The following is a 15,938-nucleotide window of genomic DNA, read 5'->3' on the forward strand; positions in this document are numbered from 1 at the left end:
TTTCCAGTATGATCATTTCTAGAATTAGTTATACTATAATTTTAAAATTATTTTATAAACATTCGGTGTGTTGTAACAATCTTGGAATAAAACAATCAAATACAAAATCTTTTTAGGAGGCCAATATTAAAATTAGAATTAAAAGTTTATCTATTGCAGAACCAAGCACGTAGTTTATATATACTTATACATATCATTTTTAATTTGAATTATTCACTAAATAATTTCGTTACTATTTAATATTTATTTATAATCCCAGCATTACAATTTCGGTTTAAATTGTTTGCGAACCATACGACCCTAAGTGATTTGAAAAAAAATAAAAATGAAGCTAATCAAATATGGGGGACCTTTTCATGGACTATTGCGATAGTGAGATTGCAGGTGGGGGAGCCGTATCCGAAAAATAAGCAAATGAATTGCACTTGCTATTGAATCAGTAAGAACCAAGATGGGCTTCCCGCCAACTGTGACACTCAACGTTCACTCTTCCCGCCATTTGGGACAAGCACTATATATATAGTGAAGGTTATTAGTACTATCATTCCACTTACACTCAGTCCCACTCACACACACTATTTACAGAAATGGGCCGGTCCAGCAATGGCAGATCACCACTAGTCAATCAACAGAGCCAAATCACTGCTTTCTTCTCCAAAACGACATCGTCCTCACCTTCTCCTTCCCCTTCACCACTTCTCCCAAAACAAGACAAACCTAACCCTAAACTTAAACCTAATCCTAGTACCTCCAGTCCTTGTGCTAGTCCTACGACTCCTTCACCTCTACACGGGAAGCGGAAGATTACTGTGCCTATTTCAGCTGTTGTTGAACTTAAGCCATCATATGGACAAGAGGTAGTTGACAAAAGAGTTAAGGTTTACTGGCCATTGGATAAAAATTGGTATGAAGGATGTGTGGTGTCTTTTGATACTAGTTCTGGTGAGCATTTGGTTAAGTATGATGATGGGGATGAGGAAATGATTGATTTATCTGAAGAAAAGATTGAATGGGTGAAAACACCTGTCAGGAAGTTGAGGCGGTTGCGCAGATCTTCTTCCGTTGTGGTGGAAGAGGAAGAGAAAATGGAGGATTTAGAGAGCGTTGAGGATGATGATTCGGAGGATGAAGATTGGGGAAAGGATAAACAAAAAGTGTCTGAAGTCGAAGAAGACGATGATGTTTTGGAGGATATGGATTTGGAGATTGAGGAAGAAGAGGATGATGATGATGTTGTGGGGCGTAGAAGTAGGAAAGGGAGTGCGAATAAGGCAGTGGTGAGGAAGAGGAAGAGTGGTGTAGAGGTGAAGTTAAGTACTCCGAGTTCGAGCAAGAAGAGTAAGACTGTTGTAGATAAGACGAGTGGTAATAGCAAAGTGGATTCTGCTGTGATTGGAGTAAATGGGAAAGAGCCTGTTGCAACCAACGTGGATTGTAAGTGATTGTAACTTCGGTTTACTTGTTGAATATTCTATGACATTTGGTGGTTATGGTGTTGTCTAGTGCTATGATAATGATTGTCATATAAGTATTTGCTTCCTATATTACAGTTGTCCTGCTATAAATGCATATTTTTTCTATTACATGAGTTTTCCCAAGTATGTATGACTCTTTGACTTTGTATTGAGAAAAAAGAATTGTTTGCTGGTCTTGCCAAAGATGGTCCTTTTTGCGAGGTAAGTGTAAAATGGTTGGAACAAGCCAAAAGGAAACGGACTAGATTGGAAATGAGAGGAAACTTCCACTTATTAAATAGACAAAAAGAAAGGAAAAATCTGGACTATATTTTGATGGTTAGATCCAAATGAAATGAAAATTTGGACTTGAGTAAGGCAGGAATGAGGTTGCCTAATTCGGCCATACCTTTCGATTTGCAATTTGTTAGTGTATTAGATTGAAATTTCTTCCCTAGGTGTTAGTGTTGGCAAGAAAAAAATTAAGGCTTAAATGTTATACGAAACAAAATTGAGGTGGCTCTGTTTCCTTGCAGGTGCCAAGGCATCCAACAATGACAATGTACTACTGGGCGGTGCAGCAGATAGATTTGGACAACGTGAAGCAGAGAAATTCCCTTTCCTTGGAAAGTAAGTACTCTTGCAATATCTGTTCATTATTTGTTTTGTTTTATTTGATCTAGGTGGAGATCAGTGATGTTTTACCATTTTGCTTGTTATGGCCTTGTTATTGAATTTTTCTTGTGTCCTGAAACAGAGATAGAAAGGATGCAAATAGAAGGTCCCCAGGGGACACCAATTATGACCCAAGGACTCTCTACCTACCTCCTAGTTTCTTAAAAGGTTTAACTGGTGGTCAGGTAATTGGATTCTCGTGATTAGATATTCTTGGAATTTTTTCCCTATCAGAATGAGTAATTAAATGGTGTAAATGATGCTCAGAGACAATGGTGGGAGTTCAAGTCGAAGCACATGGATAAAGTTCTCTTTTTTAAGGTAATGATGGTGGCAGCATATTGAAGGCTCAATCTTTTTGCCATTGAAGTTGCTGTGCAACCTTTTCATTTCTTCTTCTTCAACTTGCCTTTATATGATGAATTTTAATTACCCAATGATTTATGAATCAGATGGGAAAGTTCTATGAGCTTTATGAAATGGATGCACATATTGGAGCCCAGGAACTTCATTTGCAGTATATGAAGGTAACTTGAGTCTATGCACTCAAAAATTGAAAAATGGAAGAAAACCAAAGATAAAAGAATTTTCATCAATGTGTGTAGATGTGCCTTAAAGAGAGTTTATGCTTCACTTTGCTTTTCCCTGTTCAGAAAGAGATTGGTTTATACCCTGTATCATGTCGTGGCTAAATTGCATGTTCCGTTGTAGAATATTCTCAGTTTTTCCTTGCAATAGGACAGTTCAGTTTTATCCTTCAGTTCCTGTGCATCTTGAACTAAAGTTTTAGCTGACTGTTGCCTGTATCTCCAGGGAGAGCAACCCCATTGTGGATTTCCAGAAAAGAACTTCTCAATGAATGTAGAGAAGTTGGCTCAGAAGGTTGTAATTTCTAATTGTGCAACGTTCAGTATTCGTGTCAATGGTTCCGAGACTTGTTAGACTGCCTTGTCTTTTTCGTGGCAGGTTTCTTACTGTGAGTTGTTTTGATGGTGCAGGGTTATAGGGTTCTTGTGGTTGAGCAAACAGAGACACCTGAACAGCTTGAGACTCGTCGAAGAGAGAAGGGATCTAAAGATAAGGTCATAATTGTGCTACATAAGATTGTGGCAGTCATAATGATGACAATTTTATGTCCTTCTCAGTTCTTTCTGTAGCTGACACATCATACCCTATTCCAGGTTGTCAGACGTGAAATATGTGCAGTGGTCACTAAAGGAACATTAACCGACGGAGAAACGCTTGTGGCAAACCCTGATGCTTCATATATGATGGCAGTGACTGAAAGCTCTCAAACTGCTGCATTCCAACAGGGGAAGCATACTTATGGTGTCTGTATGGTGGATATTAGCACAAGCAAGATTATTATTGGACAGGTATTGAGCAAAAGCTTATTAACTTTTCTGTAGTTTTGTTGGTAAAAAGTTTTGTGCTATTTTGTTGCTAGTCATGTGTAGCGTGTTTGCTGTCAAATCAGTCTGATTCTACAAGGTTGCTTTCTCTGGGTGATAATTTTTTCGTGAATGCTCTCTCAATGCAATTGGATTAGCTTCATGAGAATGTTCACTAGCATCTAAATTAGTTTTAATCAGCCTTCCCATATAGTGATGTGTGCACTCACAGACGAAGGGCTTATAACTGGCGAATCAATAATATCAAATAGGTTGCAAAAATAGATTGGCAACCCTCAACAGTAGTTAAATTATAAGCTCAAACCATGTCTCTTGAATAATTGAAAGTAAGAGCACAAAGAAAACTTCATGACATATTCATTGAATCGGCAAAACATGAGCAATTTCTTCTCATATTCAGCTCACTTAATTCAATCATCACTCCGATGGTAGAGGAAAGCACAATAGTATATAATACGTCTTTACGTTACTTGAAATGCTTCTAAACAAAAGCTTCTTTTATATATTTAATTCCAAGTTCCACCAGTGATGATGTTTGATATTCTTCAACCAACTTGGCACCTTTCCGTCTCTTGTTTCTGCAGTAGTCGACCTCACTCTTTCATATTGTACATACACACATCCATCTGTTTTGCTTTCTGGAGTTTCCATCCTTGTAATCTCATTAATTGGTTTCTCTTTCGTTTCCTTAAACCTCTCCCACTGTCTTAAACCCCCCACCAGACACTCATTTAGGTTTCTAGCATAAGCATCGCCTTTTTCCGATGTAAATCTTGTCTGAGGTTCTGTTGCCAGTAGACTGAGACACTTATAGCAGAGCTTGTAAATTTGTATTTATTTAAAAGTTCTTAATTTCTGGAGGAACCTTGTCATCATCTCTGTACTATTGCATCTCTATGTTGGTTAATCTTCATGTTATACTGAAATGATATGTTAGTAATTTAATGTAATTCTTTACCAGTTTGAGGATGATTCAGATTGTAGTGCATTGTGCTGTCTCCTTTCTGAGTTGAGACCAGTTGAAATAATAAAGCCAGCTAAATTGCTTAGTATTGAGACTGAGAGAGTGCTGCTGCGGCACACACGAAATCCGCTGGTCAATGAGTTGGTTCCTCTTTCTGAATTTTGGGATGCTGAGAGAACCATTTGTGAGGTGAAGGGAGTCTATAGGAACATGAGCTCTTCGATGCTGTCATCATCTCCAAATGAAATGGGATCACATGAAAGCACTATCTCTGAGGAAGATGGTGAAAGGAACTTTCTACCAGATGTTTTATGTGAGCTTGTAAACCTTGGTGGGAACGGGAGTTATGCACTTTCAGCACTTGGAGGAGCTCTATACTACTTGAAGCAAGCTTTTCTGGATGAATCCCTGCTCAAATTTGCGAAATTTGAGCTACTTCCCCATTCTGGTTTTTGTGATAGTACTCGAAAACAGAATATGGTTCTTGATGCAGCTGCGTTGGAGAATCTTGAGATATTTGAGAACAGTCGAAATGGAGATTCTTCAGGGTATATCTAGCGTACTTTCATTTAGTTGATTATATTGTCGTCAAACTTAAAGTTGATTCATTCGTTAATATAGGACATTGTACGCTCAAATCAACCATTGTATCACTGCATTTGGGAAAAGGATGCTCAGATCATGGCTTGCAAGACCCTTGTATCATCCAGAGTCCATTAGAGAACGACAGGATGCTGTAGCCGGATTAAAGGTACATTCAGGTTCCTAAGGTTCAGTGTTTGTACTGTTGATGGTGAAATTTTGCACTTTTTGATTTATGGTCCTTCGCTTGTGGCATTATATAATTCTTTTTGGCTTGGGAGGGTGAAAGCTGTCGATCCATATATCAAGTAGGTACTTTCTAAAGGTTGGATATATCTTAAAAAGAAGACATCACAAGAATCGGACTGACCTGAATTTGCTTGTCCTTTTGCCTACCAACTTTCCTTTTCCTTTTTGTATTTTTCCCTTGTGTATATTGTGATAGCTTCTAAATGGAGCAGCTATGAAATATGAGATGCTATAATGTGCTCAATGCTTTTCTAGGGGCTCAATCTACCTTTTGTTCTTGAGTTTAGAAAAGAGTTGTCAAGGCTTCCTGATATGGAGCGGTTGCTTGCACGCCTCTTCAGTAGCAGGTAAAGATGACAATTCTCAGATTCAACAATCTTTTTTCTTTACAAGTTCTTCTGTAGTCATCTCACAAGTATTTATCTCATTAATTTGCATCGGTGCAGTGAAGCAAATGGAAGAAATGCAAATAAAGTGACTTTATACGAGGATGCAGCAAAGAAACAACTGCAAGAGTTCATATCAGCTTTACGTGGGTGTGAATCAATGGTGCATGCATGCTCTTCACTTGGGGTGATCTTGGGAAACACAGACTCAAAGCTACTACATCATCTATTAACACCTGGTACTATTCAAATTGAATTATTCAGTCATGCTGCAAATTCTGGTGGCATCTGATGGATTAATTGGATTTATAGGCAAAGGTCTTCCAGATGTAGATTCAGTCCTCAAGCACTTCAAGGATGCTTTTGATTGGGTGGAAGCAAATAACTCGGGTCGTATTATACCTCATGAGGGGGTTGATGAGGAGTATGATGCTGCATGTAAACAAGTTCAAGAGGTTGAACTTAAATTATCCAAGCACTTGAAGGAACAGAGGAAACTGCTCGGAGACTCATCAGTAAGAACATAGTTTAAATATCCTATTGAGCAATAGGAGGTTATCCAGATCCACTTCATATATTTGTGAATGTTGCAGATAGATTATGTGACAATAGGAAAAGATGTATACCTTTTGGAAGTACCAGAAAGTTTGTGCAGGAGCATTCCAAAGGAGTATGAATTACAGTCATCGAAAAAGGTTAGTATGCATATTTATACATGGCCAATGCTGAACATATAAACAGTCGGAAATTGTGTTCATGGGGTTTCTTGCTATGCTATGTAAAAGTTTACCTATTGCTAATGAGATTTAGAAAGTCTAAAGCTGGTTCATTAGTTGCATGTGGTGCCTGTTACTATTAAAATGAAGCTCGAGTCGACATAGATGATGGTTTCAAAACCATTTTGTAGAAGATTGCTAATTTAAATCAAACTGTTTAGCCCATGTTCTTTATCTTATTGAGCTGTGCATGCATGCAGTTGATGCTGCATCTTAACTAAGTTACTCGGACTCTCCTAAAATGTCGTCGGGTGCGTGTCGGATCCTTCAAAAGTAGTGTATTGTTGGAGGATCTGACACGGGTGCGGCAACACTTTCGAAGAGTCCGAGCAACTTAGCATCTTAACAACAGTTGCAGTGTTTCTAGTTTATTTATGAGTTATATTGTCCCTCCTTACAAACACAGAAAATATGTGACATTCTCTCATTTTATGTGGTTATCTGTATTGAGTTGGATGAAGAGCATGAAGATTCCTTTAATCTTTGTAAAGGTGTGGCGATTTTAGAATTCAAAGGAACGACACTAGGAGTTTACTATTTGGTGTATTGGTATTCGTTCTAGATTTAAACAAGTAGATCACCACTAAGTAGTAGATTAGTTCCTTGGTTTGTTGGTTAGCAGTAGCTATGCACCTGCTTTGTTTTTTGAAGTGCTGAAACTGGTTTAATAGGTTGCAGAAGCAATATTTCCAGCCATGTGCCATTACTGATCTTCTATTTTCCTTGCAGGGTTATTTCAGGTACTGGAATCCAGTCTTAAAGAAATTAATTGGAGAGCTCTCACAAGCTGTTTCAGAGAAGGAATCCAAGCTTAAAAGCATTTTGCGGAGGTTGATAGGACGGTTTTGTGAACATCATAATAAGTGGAGAGAATTTGTTAGTATCACTGCAGGTATTGTTGACCCTTAATTTGGACATGAAATCAGATATTACCTTAAGTCTCTCTTTTCCTCTATTTCTTTACCTATTTTGGAGCAGTAATATCATTAGTGCGTAATGGTGAATCCATCAAAGTCTTTCGGAAAAACAAAATCATACCTGCTTATGGTGGAAAAAGAATAGATTACTTTCAGGTTCTCAGTTTTCTCTGCATACTTTTTGGCAGCTACATGATGTTCCATGGAAGTTACCTGTGTTGCTTTTCATGCATATTTGATTGTATTCTTTCCTTAAGAAAATTGGAGCTGGAAAATTCGTTATTTTGATCCGCTTGGTCCTCCCGTTTGTGATGTAATAGGATGGCATTCATCTATAGTAGGTTGGTCAGTCTGCCCACTCAATACAAGTACTCTGCCCCAGCTGAACAGTGTACTAGGAACATAAAAAGCTCTATGTGTATGTGTATATAAGTGCATTAAGAAGTCTCTCTTTGCTTGTGCCTCATCTCTATATGCAAAGAAACAAGGGAAGTGAAGGTTGAGGAAAGATAAGAAACCATAATAGTGTATTCTGAAATTAATAGGTAACTATTTTTATGAGGAAAAAAGGTGATTCTTTTATAGTACTAATTACCTTTTCTTAATCTTATAAGATGTCTTTTAAGCAACAGTTATCAGAAGGGCGTCGGCATTCCAGAAAAGAGGAAAGGTCTCTGTGATTATAACAAACTTGGAGGGAGGTCATATTAATTTGTACCAATTTTTCAAAGTTAAAAAAAAAAAAAAAAAAAAGTTGGTTCTATGTTCATTTGACTTCAAATTAGAGTAAAATCTGGAGGTTAGTGAGCATTAGATGATGAACATAACTATTATCTCTTACTTTAGAAGGAGCTTTTTGCTCATGAAGTGTAAATTTATATTTGGTAGAATTTTAGTTCAAGAGCATCTGCTATATTATCAGGTATAAAACAAATGGAGCTTAATGAAACACAATTAGGATCTTTTACATAAAAAATGTGGCTGTTATCTCTTGCAGAATTGGATGTTTTGATCAGTTTATCAATTGCAAGCGATTATTACGAGGGACCAACATGTCGTCCAAACATCAAGTCAGTGCCAAGTCAAGATGACGTGCCAGTTCTTCTTGCTGAAAGTTTAGGACATCCTGTTCTTAGAAGCGATTCTCTAGATAAGGGAACCTTTGTTTCCAACAATGTTTCCCTTGGGGGTCCTCCAAGTGCCAGCTTTATCCTTCTCACTGGTCCTAACATGGGAGGGAAATCAACACTTTTGCGCCAAGTCTGCATGGCTGTAATCTTGGCCCAGGTGAGTTATGCCAGAAGAAGATTAGAGTTTTCTCATCTATTCATGGCTAAAAGCTCTTGATGCTTCTCAGGTAGGAGCTGATGTACCAGCATCATCGTTTGACTTATCACCTGTTGATCGTATATTTGTAAGAATGGGGGCCAAAGATCATATTATGGCAGGCCAAAGTACATTCTTGACTGAACTCTTGGAAACTGCTTCAATGCTGGTGAGATTTTATTGTTTCTAGAGGCTGTTATCAATTTATTGCTCGCCTACCTTCTGATTTTGCTAGATATAATACCATTCGACTGAGAGTGAAAGGGAGAGAGAATTATGTAAACTCAAATAAATAATCAAGTTATATTATGGTTATCTGCTTAGATGACCTTTAGATGTGGTATTAAGAGCAAATTGAGGTTGATATTAATGTCAACTAAAAGGCTGTTATCAATCTATTGCTTGACTGCCATTCAGTTTTGTAAGATATAATGCTATTTAATTGAGAGTGAAAATAGATTAATAATCGCCCTATATTATGGTGTTTGCTAAGATGGCCTTAGACAGGGGCTATTACGAGCAAAATGGGGAGACCAGAACTGGATTGTTGATATTAGTTTCACACTGTCGTCTCCATGAAGTAATCTAACATTTGTTTTGCTTTGACCAATTATCAATAATTGCAGTCTTCGGCAAGCCGTAACTCACTCGTGGCACTCGATGAACTTGGTCGTGGTACATCTACTTCTGATGGACAAGCAATAGCGTATGTGCCAATTGTACAAAAAAACATTATTGGTTTTGTTATATTGTGGATTTTATTCTCTGCCTTATTTGCTCAATCATTTTCACCTAAGATCATTATGTTTGTTATGTTTCTGGTCCTGTTGGCAGTGAATCGGTCCTCGAACACTTTGTTCACAAGGTGCAATGTCGAGGAATGTTTTCTACCCACTATCATCGATTATCTGTTGATTATCAGAAAGACTCCAGGGTACTGTGTTTGATCTTTCACTTGCCTTTGAATTGCCATTTTTAAATTGCATCGTTTAAAAAGAAAAGAGATGCATTGCTTCAAGGGTCAAACATTTGGACTGAACATTTTCATCCAATAGCTAGCAGCATATTAGATTCAGATAGCTAATAATCTGATACCTTCTGGTGATGTTCATTAGCTTCTTTGCTGTTTTGATTTCGACTATTAAGCTGCTAAAGTTGATGCTCAGTAGCACTTATTTGGAATGATATTTCTTTGGTTGCGCAGGTCTCGCTGTGCCATATGGCATGCCAAATTGGGAAAGGGTCTGGAGGTCTCGAGGAAGTTACTTTTCTTTACAGGTTGACACCAGGTGCATGCCCTAAAAGTTATGGTGTCAATGTTGCACGGCTGGCTGGTATGTGTTCAATTCTTTCTACTGCATCATGAAGTCTTGCTTGTGTATCACTTTCATTCCACCTCATAAAGGTTCAGGGGACTCGATCTCTCTTTGTGGTTCAATGAGGGTTGTTTTCTGTGAACTTAGGTCTCCATTTATTTTTCAGTTTTAGGTTGTTAAGCCACGTTCATTATATCTCTCTTTTCAGGACTTCCTGATGATGTGCTTCAGAGAGCTGCTGCAAAATCTGAAGAGCTTGAGATTTATGGCCACAATAAGCAATCTGAAGAAACCCCTTACGAGAATTTGACAGGAAAGACAGCAGCACTGCTCCGAAATTTGATAAATTTAGTTATACATAATAAACTTGATGACAAAAAGGGTGTGGTTCTTGGTGAGTTGAATGGATTGCAGAACAGGGCAAGAATACTCCTTGAACAAAATTGAAAAGGCAACCTTAATGTACAGTGCCTATATGTGCATTCTTACTCCATAGTGTTTCTGGAGGATTCTGCTGCAACTATTTTCAATTGCCAATTTTGTAAAGAAACATGCTCTGGCGAGGTCAGCTTATTAAAGTCTTAAAAAGTTAAGATGTTCCGATGTTTCTTTCTTATCTTTACTATGAAAAGTTTTGCCCGCATGGACATATAGGTAGCGGATTTCACAAGTTAATAAGACTGTAATTGGCATAGGTGCATGGAGGGGTAGGTTGTCTCCATCCATGAAAGTGATTTCTTACAAATTAATTAAAAATCAAAACAACCTAGTTTGTTGGCAATATCTAACCGTTTTAGAAAGTTGGCTTCTCTTCCATATGACTTGGATCGCAAGAGTAGTTTGGCCGAGGTCGTTGGCCTAACTGGAATATACAAGTATTTCTCTTTCGTATTTGTCTTTGTCAGTAAGCTAATAAGTAATAGTAGTAAGTTGGAGTAGTTGTTTGTTAAAAGAAGCAATGTAATTGTATTAATAATGATGTAACTGCCCAGGAATCTGTCCTGAAGCTTTAATTACCCCACGTGTATGGGGAAAAACCAATTAGATAAGCATCAGGATGATGCTTAGAAATACAAATTACACTGTTAATGAAAAGAATATGCAATTGGACACTTGTACTAGTTGTCTTGGTCAGAGTTGGATAGTCTGTCTTCTGAATCCTAAATAAAGAAACGACAAAAAAATAAGATTGTGTTTATGGAAGCTAACATACAGGTTGAAAATGATTGAGTTGACAAAAATAAAGAAATGAGTTTACCAGATACTGATGTCTAATGATAATCTGAATCCTTGTGATTAACAGGAGTATAATGTACATGGGCAAGAGTATTCCAGTGGATCTTATAATTAGCAGCTGCAAATAATAGGACAAATAAGGTTGTTAAGCAGTAGTAGTTGTTAGAAAAGTTAAGTTGGTGCCAAGTTATTAATCTAGTACATAATATCACAATCAAAAAAATTGGTTCACTTACTGTTGGAAGTGTAAAGGGGTAATTCCTGGCTCCTCCATTAAGCACCTCTAACGTATGTCTCATCATAAGCAGAATTGTGAACTGTCAAATTAAATCAATGCCAGAGTGTTAAATAGGTACACGTTAGCTGCAAAATCAAATCAATGAAGAGATCCACCATATTAATTAATAAATACCATATTAATGATCAATTAATTAGATAATGAAGTAAATTAAAGACCACGTAGGATCACGAACTAGTGCATGATGCATATGGCATATGAAGATAACCGAAATTGGCTGTTTTAGGTTCATGATTTTGGGTGCAAATCGCAAGAAGAAAGCAGTGAATAAATTGAATGTTGGTTTTAATTTCCATAATAAATATGAAGCAACACTCAAACACATGAGTTTTAGAGCTGTCAATAAATAGTGGGTTACATTAGTTTACATTTCCAAAAAAACAAGTCAATGGTCAAGATTTCACAATCTGAACAGCCAGTATTACTGCAAGTTCCAATTGGACCTTATATAAAACAAATTTGAAGAATTGATAAAATAATAACTATAACTCAACTCCAAACAAGTTGAGATGGGCTAAAACTGAAGCATTGATACAAAATTTAAGTGCTTACTATGAGAGCAATAGTTCGACAACAAGAGGCGCTTCTATCCGCTGCTTGTGAGCATTCAAAATACTGACTTCTCACCAACATTTCTCTTCCTTCTTCTGAATCTGACTCCACTCTTTCCCTTCCATTTTCTATATCTGCTTCTACATTTCCTCTATAAATACAACATTGTTTCAAACATTTCAACAAATCTATTCACCGACAGCGTAAAAAATAATTACACAATCAAGTAGTTTATAGGATAATCATAAGTACATTTTTATGATAATCTTTAATTGATTATTTGGTAAAAACGTAACTAACATACGGTCCCAACGACAGTTTTGCACTGTCTGTGCATGTAACTTAAATTCATTAAGTAAGAAGTGCTTTAGTAATGGTCATTTAAATTTTGCCCCTTATGGCAAATGTTATGCTTATTAAACTTGTACGACTACTTATTAATTTAATAAAAACAATGTTCAGACATCCCCGGCAGTATCTTTAGGGATGTATTAACTGTCTATCAGGTACAATGAAGGAGACAAAAGAAATATCTTAAATACAACAAATGCTGGTCTAAAATAATATTTGTGCTAAATAGGGTCCTTTTGTCTTCTTTCTTTTATTTGAAAAAAAAAAAAAAAATCCAAGAAGGAGATTGGTGGAATACCTAATAATTGCAGCTGTATTGTCAACCAAGTGGGCCTTCTTCTTAGGAGGTGGAGCCGTGTATCCAGGTTCAAAATTCTGCAACGTTAAAATTGTCATCACTTTTATACCATTACTCATATACATACAGAGTACATAAAAGAAACTTTTAATTTGGTCAGCAACTTTTAAAGAGGAAGACATTCAAAAGTGCATTCAACTTATATATATAAGTAGATTAACAATGTTGAGAACTTTTAACTGTCGATATAATTTTACATGTTGAATAAAAGTTAAACTTTTTAAAATAATGCATGAACAATCTAAATAGATAGGCAAATTAGATTAAAAAGAATCTAATAGAAAATTGGGTGGCTTAAACTGAACGTCAAGAAATAAGCAACAAGTCAAGAAGTGGATAAGTATAGACGAATGAGATATATACTATCTAATATATATATTTCATTTTTTGTAATTATATTCAAAAGAGGCGTGTTCTGATTGCTGTCAATTGTCATATGTGAGTTATCTGTCGTTTCTGGCCCAATCGGGTTCGTCCTATTTTACGTAACATTATAATTAATTACGCCGATTATAAAGTACTTAGTAGTTTTCAGATATACTAATTTTATTAAACCTGACGTATTGTTGCCTATATGAATACTGAAAATTAAATAATTTAAACCTCGTACTCCAAATCTTTCGCACAAAATAAAACAGTAGTACCAAAAAAAAATTCACCCATTAGAATTGCAACTTGGAAATTATCTTTTACTATGATTATAAAATAGCCTATTTGTTCTGTAAAAAAAAACGTGCTAAGCCTGACCCATTTCTGTAGGGGAAAAAGAAACAGAGGAAGCAACCTTAAACCAGGAAAAATGGTTTCAGATAAATATAAAGAAGAGAATAATTGCTCTGTACGGAAATTGTCCAATTTACTAATTTCATTTCTTGGAATTCGAATTATCAAAAAAGAGAAATTTTGTTACCTGTAAACAAATTTCACAGATTGTGTTCCCTTTTTCATTGCACCATCTTTGAATACAGTCTCTGTGCGCATACTGAAAAATCAAAAGTCCAAATATGTGATCACTAAAAAATACTTATCAAATTAACCAGCTCAATTAGAAACTTAATTTACCAGAAGAGAATTTAAATGATAAGAGATTAAATAATAATTACCTTGACAGTTCCAGAACATGCACATGGAGCTTCTAAATTTTTACAGCTTTCAAATTCTTCATCATGGCAAATTCTACATAAATATGTTGAAGTAGAAAAGAATTCATAATCATCAACATATATTATCACTTCTCCCATTTGGGTTTTGCTTTTCATAATAATCTCTTGAATTTACTTTGCAATTTTCTTCTTCTTCTTCTTCTTATATTTCTTTGATGTTTTTTTTTTTTTGTTCTTTCCTTTCTTTCTCTGTTTTCTTCATTTCTTGGAGTCTCTCGAGTCTAAATATAGCAAGAAGATGCATGGGTGAAATTCCAAGATTGCCCTTGTTCGGAATTTTCAAATGAATCTACCACATAGGTCCAAGTTGTACATGTCCAAAAGTAGGACATAATCAATACGCGCTTAAACTATTTAAAATAAATCTTTTAGGATCTTAGAAAAATATAAAATAAATATTTTAAACAAAGTAGACCATCTTTTTCCATTTTCCACCTCTATGATTTAGCAATTATCTGACATGCACGCAGACTCTTATATTCTTTTTGTGCCTATTCAGCTTTATTTTTCAACTCACAAATCATATCAATTAACGGATATATAGCAATAATTTTGTTTTTCAATTATTTACAAATTAATTTAATTTCTTGTTAGGCCATAATTCAAACTGCCTGAATTCATCAACTCTCACCACCGTCTATTAATTATAGGTACGACATTGCACTGCCTTTTACTTAAACTAGCTGATTATAGTCTTGAATATTTTGTATTTACTGATTTAAGGTCTTGAATCTGTATCTACGAAAATAACTTTGATGAGTGACTAAGCATTAATAATTGGCCATTCTTGTTTAGCTTAAGAAGGAGAAAATTAAAGTTAGTTTACCCACTTTAAGCATTATTTATTTGCCACAAACTAACCTACCAACCCTGCTTCTTCCTCACTCCTTACTATAACAGAGATAAACGAACTTATATTTTTAATGAAATGATCAAAAGAAAATATACACAAAAGGAAAACAAATTTAATTTTATGAACACTCCTTCCGGTCCATTTTACTTGTCATGCATGCTTATCTTTATAGCACGGCCTTAAGAAAATTTTAACTAAAAGAATAATTTGACTAAATTCTCTTTATTTATTCTTTTAACTCAATTAATATTATTTTTCTTTTCACCAAATTAATCTCTATTCACATTTATTAGAGTAAGGATAAAGGTGAAAGAAAATAATTAATTCTGTCATGATTTTCTAAAATGACAAGTATTTTGGAGGGCAATAGAATGTTGCAACATATATGCTTGTTTCGAGCTCCGACATGTTCTTGAGTTTTGCTATGAAATTTACCAGAAGCTGAAGTTTACCTATTAATTTGTTCAATACTAGTAATATTAAATGAATTCAGTTTTATTCATTAATGGTGTGAATAATTTTTTGTACGCTCGGAGTAATTTCTACATGTTACCTGCTTTTTGGTCAGGTTGTCAATTCTTAATTAGCATGTTCAACGAATAATATTAGTGGATAAAACTTAAGAGTAAATTCTTGCTTGATGTGAAACACAAAGGAGCCTGTTTGCTGTTAACTTGAATTGAATTTTTCAGAGAAAAAAACTCAAGGGGGTACTATGTTTCTGATATTTTTATTTGGTGGAGCTTTTAGTAAGAGAATCTAAAACGTTACTACTATATATAAGGGAGAATCACAAATTTTTATAGCCCTCACATGATTTTTTGTCTCTTTTTACTTATAATTGAAGTTTTTATGACTTTATAAATGTTCACACAGTTTTTTAAATTTTAAGAACTTTAAAGTCCTTTTTCAAGCCACTAAAATGATGATGTCATGGATAAGATTATAGTGATCCCAACACACACATGTTTGAGTATATTATTAATTTGTTTTCAATAATGTTTTTCCTTAAAAGTTTATTATAAATACGTAGAGAATTATCTTGTCATTCAAATTATATCTTAATAATA

General features: G+C 35.5%; 2 protein-coding genes across 2 annotated transcripts; one reads left to right on the forward strand and one right to left on the reverse strand.

Annotated features, from left to right (window-relative positions):
- The first annotated feature begins 480 nt into the window (after positions 1 to 480).
- LOC132063340 (DNA mismatch repair protein MSH6) lies at positions 481 to 10,658 on the forward strand. Its single transcript, XM_059455839.1, has 21 exons — positions 481 to 1,434; positions 1,991 to 2,084; positions 2,212 to 2,314; positions 2,397 to 2,450; positions 2,582 to 2,656; positions 2,943 to 3,011; positions 3,128 to 3,211; positions 3,311 to 3,505; positions 4,503 to 5,053; positions 5,127 to 5,256; positions 5,592 to 5,683; positions 5,783 to 5,961; positions 6,035 to 6,237; positions 6,316 to 6,417; positions 7,228 to 7,390; positions 8,413 to 8,702; positions 8,773 to 8,910; positions 9,368 to 9,447; positions 9,576 to 9,675; positions 9,946 to 10,075; positions 10,266 to 10,658. Exons 1-21 carry the CDS (start codon positions 588 to 590, stop codon positions 10,502 to 10,504), a joined length of 3,918 nt encoding a protein of 1,305 aa, XP_059311822.1. The 5' UTR covers positions 481 to 587; the 3' UTR covers positions 10,505 to 10,658.
- Positions 10,659 to 10,996: 338 nt separating this feature from the next.
- Positions 10,997 to 14,222, reverse strand: LOC132063341 (uncharacterized). Its single transcript, XM_059455840.1, has 7 exons — positions 13,956 to 14,222; positions 13,763 to 13,834; positions 12,793 to 12,869; positions 12,144 to 12,294; positions 11,530 to 11,610; positions 11,316 to 11,411; positions 10,997 to 11,217 (listed from the first exon to the last, which is right to left on the reverse strand). Exons 1-7 carry the CDS (start codon positions 14,109 to 14,111, stop codon positions 11,176 to 11,178), a joined length of 675 nt encoding a protein of 224 aa, XP_059311823.1. The 5' UTR covers positions 14,112 to 14,222; the 3' UTR covers positions 10,997 to 11,175.
- Between the last annotated feature and the right edge of the window lie 1,716 nt (positions 14,223 to 15,938).

The sequence above is a fragment of the Lycium ferocissimum genome, chromosome 7 (genome assembly GCF_029784015.1).
Source record: "Lycium ferocissimum isolate CSIRO_LF1 chromosome 7, AGI_CSIRO_Lferr_CH_V1, whole genome shotgun sequence".
NCBI lineage: Eukaryota > Viridiplantae > Streptophyta > Magnoliopsida > Solanales > Solanaceae > Lycium > Lycium ferocissimum.

Coding starts and splice junctions, on each gene's coding strand:
- LOC132063340 (XM_059455839.1), top strand. CDS start 588: ATGGGCCGGTCCAGCAATGGCAGATCACCACTAGTCAATCAACAGAGC. Junction 1,435..1,990: donor TGTTGCAACCAACGTGGATT/GTAAGTGATTGT, acceptor GTTTCCTTGCAG/GTGCCAAGGCATCCAACAAT. Junction 5,257..5,591: donor ATGCTGTAGCCGGATTAAAG/GTACATTCAGGT, acceptor ATGCTTTTCTAG/GGGCTCAATCTACCTTTTGT.
- LOC132063341 (XM_059455840.1), bottom strand. CDS start 14,111: ATGAAAAGCAAAACCCAAATGGGAGAAGTGATAATATATGTTGATGAT. Junction 12,870..13,762: donor TCTGTGAAATTTGTTTACAG/GTAACAAAATTT, acceptor TTAACGTTGCAG/AATTTTGAACCTGGATACAC. Junction 11,218..11,315: donor TCATTAGACATCAGTATCTG/GTAAACTCATTT, acceptor TTCTTTATTTAG/GATTCAGAAGACAGACTATC.